The 12,519-nt window shown below is 37.2% G+C and overlaps 1 protein-coding gene across 6 annotated transcripts in view; it reads left to right on the plus strand.

Annotated features, from left to right (window-relative positions):
• The window catches only part of TMEM232 (transmembrane protein 232), a 241,089-nt gene that overhangs the window by 53,123 nt on the left and 175,447 nt on the right, over positions 1-12,519 (plus strand). For all 6 annotated transcript variants that reach the window (XM_087861928.1, XM_087861927.1, XM_087861931.1 and 3 more), the window contains one exon: positions 852-1,006. In XM_087861928.1, the coding sequence (XP_087718054.1) occupies positions 852-1,006 (155 nt within the window). The remainder of the gene's footprint in view (positions 1-851; positions 1,007-12,519) is intronic.

The raw sequence follows: 12,519 nt of genomic DNA on the forward strand, positions 1-12,519 counted from the left end.
ATAAGGATTATTTTAGGCTCCTTATTTTTAAGAAATCACAGACACAGGAGAAGCTGTGAAAACTGAGTGAAAGTTACCCTTTTTGTAAGAGATATTTACATTTTAAGAGAAGTCTCCATTTGTACGGGTGTCTCCTCTCTGTACTAAGAAGAGAAGGATGACTAAATCTCTAGAAACTCTTATCGGTGGAGAAGACAATGACAAATCTGCATATTAAGCTTACCCTTGTTTACTAGGCTTTTCCTGTTAGCCATCCATAACTGCCCATCCCCCTTTTTGTCTTTAGCTAGAGATGTTATGTAAGGTGGTGGTTTGGGCCATTTTGAAAAGTATTCCTGGGTCTCTCCCATGTGTACAGGAAGTACACATGTTATTAAACTTCTGTTTGGTTTTCTCCTGTTAATCTGTCTTTTTATTATAGGGGGTGCAGAGGTCGCAGCCAAGAATCCGGAAGGGTAGATGGAAAATTATTTTTCCTCCCCCACACTATATATATTTACAAAAATGTACTTAAGTAAATTGCTCTGTTTGGTGTAACATGAAGTTTAAGAAAATAATGCATTTTGGGGGCACCTGGGTAGTGCAGTTGTTAAGCCTCTGCCTTCGGCTCAGGGCGTGATCCCGGCGTTCCGGGATTGAGTCCCACATTGGGTTCCTCCGCTGGGAGCCTGCTTCTTCTTCTCCCACTCCCCTGCTGTGTTCCCTCTCTCCCTGGCTGTCTCTCTGTCACATAAATAAATAAAATCTTTAAAAAAAATAATGCATTTTCATTTGAATATTTAAAAATTATTTTCATGTTTATTCACTTTAAATAACTCTTTTCAAGATATATTTTTATGTTTTAATTCCAGGAACATTTGCAATTTAATCAGGGAGGATATGAAATTAACCACCTGCTCTGGCACTGTGTTGCTGCCTGGTCATGTGTTCAGAAGAATAGTCCTCAGCTGAATAAGGTGCTTGAACACCTCATCTTTCATAAAGCGCAGCTTCAAAAGGAATGCTGGTAAGAGGGATTCCATAAATCCAAAGTAATTCATAGAGAAACCTTTGTGTTTAAATGTTAAATAACCTTTGTACTTAAATGTTAATCACACCTTAGTTGAGTATGAAAATAATTTATAATCTCAGTTCCAAATGCAAGGGCAATTTATATATTTTGTATTAGTTCACTTCATCAATAAATTATTCCTATCTCTCTCTCTCATTTTTTTGCTAGTTTGCATGCATGTATTGCTTAATTTATCTTTTTCAAATGAAATTTGTTATTGATAAATAGTGCCTCCCCCCATTTAAAACATCCTTTATTGTTTAAGTTGTTAAACAACAGTGAGGGACAGTTTATTATCTTTGGAGGAAATATATTGAGATTCTGTTTCTTTATGCCTTATTTTTAAAGTATACAAAAATAAATCTTGACTGATAAGCGGTAGTTTCCTCCTGTACACACATTAATTTGAGAAGGAAAAAGAAGTCTTAAATTACTACCAAAGAGGACATGGGTTCAATGGAGGGGAGAAGAATTTTAAAGGAGTATTTCTGAGGAAAGTGATCAGAGGAGACATCCCTTTTCAGTATTTGAGGATAATCAGAGTTTTGAATTCCTCTTCCAATGCTAATGGTAATAATAATAATAATCAGCTGTCATGCCATTGCCAAGTTGCAACTTCAATCATCATATAGTTTTCTTAAACTTAGGTCCTGTTTTTAACCCTCTGGCTGCCCACTCTCCATCAAAGTCCCTTGTATATGTAAATTCTAAGAATCTGAAGGATTCCTTATGAAGGAAAGGTGTTTTCCCAGTTTCATTGGGAAGGTTTTGGGATTCTAGATCAAGTAAAGATTTCTGGAGGATGGCTTACAGTTTGCTTAATTTCTTAGAAATAGCTTAGTTCAGAAGATGTTTCGTCAAGAACTTATTCTGTCTTGTCCTGTGATGGGAGAAATCTACTCAATATTGCAGTTAACAAAGACTGTGATTCTTTTATGTTTTAAAACTAAGGATAATATCTTTAAATAGCAAAATTACAATGAAAATAGAATATAATTTTAATAAGTATATATTAATATAGAGCTGATAAATACAACAAAAATTAGAGATTCTCACTGGTGCAAAGTTGGTTATTCTGAAAGCCATGGTGATTCTTTTTTTTTTTTTTTTTTTTAAGATTTTATTTATTTATTTATTTATTTGACAGAGAGAGACAGCCTGTGAGAGAGGGAACACAAGCAGGGGGAGTGGGAGAGGAAGAAGCAGGCTCCTAGTGGAGGAGCCCGATGTGGGGCTCGAGCCCAGAACACTGGGATCACGCCCTGAGCCGAAGGCAGACGCTTAACGACTGCGCCACCCAGGCGCCCCAGCCATGGTGATTCTTTCAGACCACTCTTACTATAGAAAATAAGTTGTAGGGGATTCACATATACAATTTAGTTTTCAAAAGGGTATAGAACTATTTTAGCTCTTGGAAGACTCTAACTTGATTTTAAAAATAAGAGAAATTACATTTTAACATATAAAAATAAGTATTTCATGACAAGTTTATTTTCAAAGCACTCTAATAATTACCAAATAAACAAGTTTAAAGAAATACTGAGATAGTAAAAGTGACTGATTAAGAATAGCTAATTCTGAAAGTCAAGGAATTGTTTCTTTAACCAACTTTCAGTTTTACTGCGCTGCATCCACATTGATTTAATTTGTTAATGATCTGTCTTGTTAAACAAACAAACCAATCAACCACAGGCCCCAAATGGTGTCACTTAGATCAAGTTCCCAAACTGGTGCATAATACATGATCTAATTGCAGTTTTAACTTCCCCCAGAAATTTAGTCTTAAAAAGGTCAGCTAGGAATTTTTCAGTCTGCACCAGCGAGTCTACCACTTGGGCCCTCTCCCTCTCCCTAAAAAGATGAGATCATCTGTGTAATGACACCTTGCTTTTCCCCCTGGAAAGCAGCCTCACCTGGAACAATCCTTTTCTTTTGCTAATAACTTTCTTGCCCCAAAGACCCTCCCTCTATAAAAACCTTTCAACTCCTTGGAGCTCCTCTCTACTCACTAGATGGGGTGCTGCTTGATTCATGAATCATTTGATAAAGCCAATTAGAACTTCAAATTTACTTGCTTGATTTTTGTTATTTAACTATCTTAAAAGGTAGTTATTTTTTTATACTTAGTATTTTACAGATTTGGGGTCATTGGAGATCATACAAAACTATTCTGACTTTGCAAGTGGAGAAACTGAGGCCACGTTTATTAGGCTTATTAGTGAGCAGAATGAGATTTTTAGGGTCCCAGTATAGCATGCTTCAGTACCTTGTCTCACTGTTCTCTCTGGCTGCATGAGTAAGGAGATGACTGTTTTGATGCATCTTGTCACTAAATCCTGACTTCTTTTCTGGAGAGACATGGTGGAAATCAGGTGAGGGAGGGGATGGCAGTGTTTAGACAACGCTGAATGAACAGAGGGGTAAACTGAAAAAATTGTGAAATACAGTGAGTGACTCTTTAAAATCAAGAGGAAAAGATAATTGTTTAAAAAAAACACTGCCAGGGGCGCCTGGGTGGCACAGTGGTTGAGCGTCTGCCTTCGGCTCAGGGCGTGATCCTGGCGTTATGGGATCGAGCCCCACATCAGGCTCTTCCGCTATGAGCCTGCTTCTTCCTCTCCCATTCCCCCTGCTTGTGTTCCCTCTCTCGCTGGCTGTCTCTATCTCTGTCGAATAAATAAATAAAATCTTAAAAAAAAAAAAAAAAACACTGCCAGATAATTTTGATTCTTTTTCTTTTATTTACTGTTTTTTTAAAGAGGTTTCAATCTTTTTTAAAAAACAGTGAAGACTCTAGTAAACAAAATAATCCATTGACATTAAAAGATTATTTTTTAAGTTAGCCATTTGCCTAACTTCTGCTAGTCAAATTTTCTGTTGTGAGATAACAAATATTAAGGAATTAATTTTTTTTCTTACGAAGTATTTAAGTTATTTATGGAATAGCCTATACAGCTATCTAGAAGTCATTATTCCAGATAAAACAAAATAAACTGATGTAATTATCAAAATCAAACCAGAAATGCTTTCCATTTCTGGGGCAACTTGAATATTAGTCTTACATACTCCTCAGATTGGGTATATGTAAAAAATTAAGAAAAAGAACAATGTATTTAGAATGAAATAGAAATATTGAGGCATCAGGCCTTGATAGTAATTGAGACTTTGTCAGGATATGCTGGACCAGATAGCCTTGGAGTTGTGACACTTGGTGGAAGATAAATTTGGAGTAGTACTTGGAAGTCAACGCCAAGTGACTATTAAGAGGAATAACCTGAACAATTTTGTTTTCCATGCATATCAGTAATGATGAATCAATGTTCAGAGATTTAAAATGCAGAGGGGAGACCATTCAACTGATTGATCAGAAGACATTTGATTATTAGTGGCAAAAATGTGCCCATACAAGTGATTGGTTCTCATCTGCCCATTTCTGATGTTATCCAGCAGTAAATAATCCATCATGTAGATCTCTGCCTTGCTTCTTATAGCCTCCTTTGTAAAGATTATACCGTAGAAAAGGAAAGAACTAGAAGCAAGTGGTTTCAGCTGAGCCTGAAAAAGAGCAGGCCCAGAATCCACAAAAGGACTCAGGGAAGGCACCACAGAGGGTGACCTCTGCTCACTAGGGGACGGGGGAAAAAACCCTGCAGAGGAAATGGAAATGCACTAAAGACAATAAATTATAAAACAGTGTGAAAAAGTAGAGAAAAAGGGACAATACGAGCCCCTCCTGGCTGTCATGCATCAGCCTTTATCTGGGAAGTTTAGCTGCCCTGAGCTGCAGATAAGCAGTTTGCTGGAAGGCAGATTTCTATTTAATATGGTTAAACTTTATATGATGCTTCATACTCTCAATGCTCCACCCTGCGGTTTGGCCTTTTATAAACTGCCCCATTTGCTCTGGGAAGATAGCTCAAGCCAGTGCAAAAGGCTTTCTAATCTAACATGAAAATAATGAATTGTGTTTATAATTGAATTATTAGCCAATGAAGACTGCTGAGAAATGCCGTGTGGCATTTCAGTAGAGCTGTATAACATATAAAATTATATCTCCCAAAGCAAAATAGCTGATGTAGTGCGCTCCATGAATGTATTCCAAAAAAGCTTGACAATTTAAAATTACATAGACATGGCAAGTGGTTTCCAGAGGTGGAGTATTTGTGTTTGCATGGAAATGAATCAGGCAGAGAATCAACTGCTTTGTGTGGGCAGCAGGGCCTTAATTTCTGTCCAGATCACTGATATCCACGGTGCCTATCTCTTGAATCCCAGTAATGGTAATGTTCATGTGACAGTCTAACCAAAACCATTCAAACAACTTCTTTGTCAGTAGTTCTCCTTCTTCATGAGCTGAGATGGCAGTGTAAGTCCTCACACTGATTGACTGGATTTTTAAATGTGTCCTTTGATCCTCTGGGCTACTACGTATAACCCTTCAGTCTACAGCAAGGGTAAATATGTAATCATGCCTTGCTAGGTTATGGTGCAGTAAAAAAACATTCAACCTCAAGTCAGAAGACCTGAGTTTTAGTCCTATCTCTTGCTACTGTCTAATTTTGAATGAGTCGCTTAACCCCTATGAACAGAGTCTGGTTAGCAGATAAATAAAGACAGTAGCCATTTCAGAGAGCTTTTGAGAGATTAAATGAGATAAGTAATGAAAACCCTTTTTATACTCAGAGTCTCCCCTAATCCTTCATGTCCTACAAGTTCGGATCTGAATTATTTTTTTCCTAGAGAGGTTTCTGCCTACTGAATTTTGATCTCCATACCTGACATATGTCGCCTCCTCAAGTTAACCAAATTACACAGCCTAACTGCTCCATTTCGGAACTGTTCCCCGGCTCTCTGCCTGCTCTGCCACAATCTTGGTTTAGGCCCATTATTGTCTCAAGACTCTTGTAGCTTTTTAACTGGTCTCTTTGCCTTAAGTTTTCCCCTCAAGAATCTGTCATACTCTGCTGCCAGGGTTACAACCTAAATGTGATTATACCACCCTCTGGCTTAAAATTATTTAATAAGAACTCTTTTGACATGACACAGGGGTTACATCAGGGTCTCATAACTTGCAGTGATTAGAAAAAAGCAAGAAGAGCAAAAACAAAGACTGAAAGATCCTGCTGGTAGGATTAATTACCACCAACGAACCAAACAGATAAAGTGCCTGAAGGACTGGATGGAGGTGACAGTTAGTGACCCACCTGTGCCTTCTCGGGTGAAGCTGCATTCCTGGCTTGTGCAACCCTCCAGCCCTTCGCCTTCCCCACTGTTATCCCTGGAGCTCCGAGAATGAAGCTCTGCAAGCGGGAGCAAGAGCCCTTTTTAGCAGACGTACCAAAGACTAGGTTCACATGTAGTCCATCTTTTCTGATTATCAAAAATCAGACAATGGCAAGAAAAATGCATTCTTCAAAGTAGTTTTCATAAATGGCCAAAGTCAAGAATGAAATCCTGCCTGTCCTCTTCATGTGCAATGAAGATTGAGATTAATTTATTTATATTAACCCTCCCTTCCTAGACTGTTAATCTGGAGTTTCTGATAACATTAAGGTTAAATCACTGTTTAAAATGTTCTATCCCCTCCTTAAAGGATGAGTTACATATCAATATTTAATTTTAAGGGTCATATTTCTGAAATTATTTTGACTTATTAAACTTTATCTATTTTTCTCACTCACTGTCCACCTTTTACTACTAGGATTTCCCATTGGCTTGAGTACATTCTAAGTATGGACACAGGTGACCTATTTCATTAGGTGAGCCCTTGCTTATGCACAACTCTAGGCTGAGAATAATAACATTTGTCACCATTCATTTCCTCCTGAAAAGTGCCATGTAAATTTTGTCTGGAAATGGGTTTCTATGCTCACAGTTAGGTTTTTTTTTTTTTTTTCTAATTCCCACTTTAAATCTCTAAATGTTGCTATGCCATTTCCTAACTTATGATTAGATGTTCAAAGCCAGTCTACTTTTTATTCTATTTTATTTTCAATCCAGAATTTTTTAGGCACATCCTGGTGATGTGGCAGCTAGGATATAGCAGGCATCCTCTCTCTTGTCTCACTGGTCATCTTAGGAAGCTGTCGAGGCAAATCCTCCACCTTACTCAAAGAAGAGCCTTGCTATGTGCAGCTGTGCACACCGCACTGGTGATGGGTCTGCATTTCCTGAAGGGCCTTCCATTGATGAGTCATTGTTCACACACTCAGTGCCTATCTCCTGCCTCTCTGTGCTTGGATTATCAGAAGGGGGAGTGAAGCATGAGAGACTATGGACTCTGAAAAACAAACTGAGGGCTTCAGAGGGGAGGGGGTGGGGGAATGGGATAGACTGGTGATGAGTAGTAAGGAGGGCACGTATTGCATGGTGCACTGGGTGTTATATGTAACTAATGAAGCATCGAACTTTACATCAAAAACCAGGGATGTACTGTATGGTGACTAACATAATAAAAAAATATTATTATAATAAAAAAAACTAATAAAAAAAACCCCACAAAAACCATTGATGTGGAAAACCCATATATGCCTGCACGAAATTTTAAAATAATCTTTGGCTTCTCAGCATTGGAAAGGTTTTCCTTCATTCAAATTCCATTTTGTTCATAACTTTAAAATCTTTAAAGTTCCTTTCTTTTTTTTCTTTTTTGTAGTACTACAGACTTTTCCCCCTTCAGTCTCTGTTTCTTTGGTTGTTTGTTTCTTTAAAAAAAAAAAGATTTTATTTATTTATTTAGAGAGAGCTTGAGTAGGGGGAGGGGCGGAGGGAGAGGGAGAGAGAGAATCTCAAGGAGACGCCCTGCTGAGCGCAGAACCCCAGGTGGGGCTTGAGCCCAAGACCCTGAGACCATCATGACCTGAGCTGAAATCCAGAGTCAGACGTTAACCGACTGAGCCACCCAGACGTACCTGGTTATCTCAATGGGAATTGGATAGTACTGGGTCTCAGTTCACCAGTTTTCTCCCTTCCAAGCAACTTTTGCAGTTAACTTCCTCATTATGGATTTGAATTATATTTTTGTATTTTAATCTCTTTGCAGTCTTTCATTTTCTTACCATACTACCTTTCATCTCAGTATCGAGGCTTTTCATTTTCTTTTACTCTTATTCAGCTTTATTAAAGGCGCTTAACAGTCTTATAAAAATATCTTCTGTTCCCTGTAAGAAATCATTTTCGGGGGCGCCTGGGTGGCACAGCGGTTAAGCGTCTGCCTTCGGCTCAGGGCGTGATCCCGGCGATCTGGGATCGAGCCCCACATCAGGCTCTTCCGCTATGAGCCTGCTTCTTCCTCTCCCACTCCCCCTGCTTGTGTTCCCTCTCTCACTGGCTGTATCTATCTCTGTCAAATAAATAAATAAAATCTTTAAAAAAAAAAAAAGAAAAAAGAAATCATTTTCGGAGCTATGATCCTCTCTGAGTATTCAGACTGATATTCTGTTTAGCCCTTGCTTCAGTATTCTCCATTTTCTATTTTACTTACCTCATTACCTAGGAGAAATCTACAAAAACTTGGTATTTTAAAATAAGTTTGTATTCACAGCACACATAACAGAGTTGTTAAATGCTGCAACATTCAACGTGCACTATCATCAGGGACCTTCCTGTATTCTTCCTACTCTCTGATATTTTACTTTTGAGGAGAAAATGCCCTCCAGTGTTCCCATTATGGTGTTCCCCCTCCTCCTCCCCGCCTCCTACACACACTGCCACAGCATGCTTTTCTACCCTGTTTGTCATCTGGACGTTGCCAGATGAGAGAGATGAGGACGAAGCACAGAAATAATACTCTGACTCCCTCCAAAGTAAGGGACTGGCTTTACTTTTTTCTGAATCTGTGAAAAACACCATGGATGGTAGGTACCATTTTTTTTTCTTTTAACTTTTGTTGGGGACCTGAGGCTGCTATATTTCACGAAGCGGAATGTGTGTACTCCTTGTTGCTCTTCTTAATCCAGCTCCATCAATTTTATGATTTCTGAAAATTCCCTATAAGTTAACTGCTCTTAGTGACTTCTCTTTCATTTTTATGGTTGTGTGGATTTTATGGTTGTGTGGATTTTGACAGTGTTTTCTGAGGGATCTACTGAAAAGTTGGAATAACCTGTGTAAGGGTTGTGACTTGGAGACATTTTAATTCCGTCTTTTAAAATTGCAATTTGATCATTGAAGAAATTGATAGGAAAACTGTCTTGAATGCTGATGTTCCTAACCTTTCTATAGGGTTCTGTAGATAGTCAAGATAGGTCAATAGCTTTTTATGAAGCCTCTTATTATTGCATTTAGCCGATCTATTGTCTATATATTTATTTGATGTATTTTAGCTGATTTATATTAGTGTGGAAGGAACAGTGGGCCGAAGTAAGGCTAGCTGAGGTCCAGTCTAGGATCTGGTACTATTTGCCTGTGTGCAGTGGTTCACATTAATTTTAAAAGTGAAAAAAAAATTTAAAGTAAAATGAATCAAGTAACTATGTTATTTTGGACAAGCCAGTAAACCTCTGCCCTAGTTTCTTTATTTATAAAATTAGGGGAAAATTTATAGTATTTATAAATATTTATAATATTTATAAATTACTTTATACATGTTTAATTTCATGACACTGTAAAATCAAGTCAGTCTACTAGTAATTGTACTGTAGTGAGTTCATAAAGAAGCTAGTGCAAAATTTCTAACCTAGTCAACTCTGAAGTCTTTCTGTGCACATCGATTTTCAGTTTTGAATTTTAACAAACTCCAATTTGTAAGTATTGGTGTTTCCATTCTATTCGGCAAAGGTACTTTCACTTACAGAAAATTTTGCGATCAGTAGCATTGACTGAAAATAGTGTGTTTGTGTTGAAGCATTTTTCTACTATAGGACGCTAACACTAATGGATCTTTTCTCACCCATATTTTAGTGAGAGTGCCCTACATTAGTTAAAAGTTTCCAGACTCAAAAGAGAAGAGAAGAACCAAAATCTTAGGACTGTGAGGTATATTCAGGGGCAAGGAAGTTCTGTAAACTCTGGGACTATACGCCTATACTCTCCTTTGCTTGACCTTATTGTGAAGTGGGGTGAGGAGTACTCTGAGAATGACTCACTGGTCATTCACCTCGGAGGTCATCTGGACCTCAGGCGCTCTAGGACTTCACAGAGAAAAGTTATCAAACTCATATCCTTTGACTTTGAAGAAATAGTCTTTTTTGTAATTTGATTCAGGTCAGCATTTTGAACCTAGCCATTTCACATAGAGTATTTTACTTAAATCTCATAAGAGTCTCTGAAAAGTAGGCTTTGCTCTATTTACTTATAGATGAATAGATTCAGACTGAGGTAGACTGTGCAAATTGCCCTATGTCGTATACCTAATTACTGACAGAGCTAAGATTCCACCTATAATTTTTCTGACTCTAAGTTCATGCTTGTAAACATCATGTTGAGTCTATCGGTTAGGATTGAGTTCTGCATGTAGCAGTAACCTAACTACATTGCATTACCAAATAGGGCACTAATTAGTGCACATAACAAGCAGTGCACTACTGATATGCAGATTCTTAAGAAAATCAAGACCCAAGCTCCTTCTAGCTTCCTTTTCTTCCATTGATAGTACTGGTCTTTCATCCTCATTGTTGCAAGACAGCTGCTGTACCTTCTGGCACCATGTGTGCTTTCCAAGTGGGAGGGAAAGGATAAGTAAAGAAAAAAAAATCACTTATTATCTAAATTTAATCTCTTTCTTAATCAGAAAAATAATAGCTTACCTGTATTTCATAATACACTTCCATTTGTATCTCATTGACTAAATCTACATTTATGCTATTCCAAGCTTCAAGGGAGTGTGGGAATTCATTTTTTTAAGTCAAATTTATTAAGATATAATTTACATACAATAAAATTCACACATTTTGTGTACACAGATATATGATCTTTGACAAATGTATACACCTGTGTAATCACAATCAAGTTATAGAACATTTCCATTTTGGGGAGCAATGTTAACTGAGCATTTTGCCATCTTGAACAAAACTGAGGTTTATTTCTGAAAGGAAGGAGCAGACAATATTAGGCAATAAGCAGCATTGTCATATTAAGGTTAAATTTTTTTATTGAGATATAATTAGCATGTAAGATTGTATTGGTTTCAGGTGTATGACGTAATGATTTGCTGTTTGTATATATTGTGAAATGATCACCACAATAAGTCTACTTTCTGTGTACTTAAATAACAGTTTGGAAAAGCAATACTGGAAATACCTTAGGTGAGAGAAGACCTTAGTTACCATTAATCTAGCTTAAAACAGGAATCTGGATAAATCTCCCAGATCTATTTATGTTTCAGTTTTCTAATATTAAAAATAAAAGATTTCCAAGAGGTCTTGAATGTGTCAAAAAGTTGTGGTTCAGGGGCGCCTGGGTGGCTCAGTCGTTAAGTGTCTGCCTTCAGCTCAGGGCGTGATCCCAGAGTCCTGGGATCGAGCCCTGCATCGGGCTCCTCCGCTGGGAGCCTGCTTCGACCTCTCCCACTCCCCCTGCTTGTGTTCGCTGTCTCGCTGGCCATCTTTCTCTCTGTCAAATAAATAAATAAATAAATAAATCTTTAAAAAAAAATGTGGTTCAATGAGTGAGATAATTTATGTGAAAGCACATTGAGATCTGTAGATCTGTAAAGCTCTATTCAAATATAAAGAATTGGGTTTTTTTCCCCATAATTAGAGGTGTTTCCTTTTGAAAATGATAATGAACTTGACTTACTGAAATATCACAGTTGTGAAGTTCAAATATAATTGTAAAATATGCTAACTCTTTATCAATGGCTTATAAATCAAGGCAGTATGCAGCTCTAGGTAGAGGAATTTTACATTTGCATTCTTACCAGTTCTCTTTCAGACTATATCTCTTTCAGAAAATAGCACTAAATGTGTAATTTCCTGAAACTATCAAATATATGTTCATTAATGACTAATAAATTCTTGTGTGATTTCCCAGTTATTATACAATATTTTGAATGATAAATCGTGACAGTCTTCTAATCAAACAGAAATATCGATTTTGAGAAATTACACTTTTTGTTAAATCAAATAATCTGATCTTTTGGAGTGTTTAGGAAGGTCATTTTTAAATTTGTTCTCTTTTCTTAGAGGGAAACATTCTTGAAATTCACTTCTTAGGTGCAGAAAGTTAAAAATCAAAACCTATTATGAAAATCTGGGGACAGTCTAGAACCGGAGCCCTTAATTGCTTGTTATACAGAATCTATGAAGAAATGTGATTTTTGTAGTATTTGTTACTCTCAGAGTTTTCACAGAACTCTACTCTGAATTCAAATATCTTGCCAAAATGTGGTTCTTTCTTGTAGACTTTAATCAGAAGCAGTGTCAACCAATACTGGTCTTTATTAAAAGTAAATGGAGCTGGTTATCTGGGATACTCATTAACTCTGGCCAATTTTTTCATTAAAAATTGTTTATTATTATTTTAATTAA

The sequence above is a fragment of the Ursus americanus genome, chromosome 5, assembly GCF_024610735.1.
Source record: "Ursus americanus isolate L20-20 chromosome 5, mUrsAme1.1.p, whole genome shotgun sequence".
NCBI lineage: Eukaryota > Metazoa > Chordata > Mammalia > Carnivora > Ursidae > Ursus > Ursus americanus.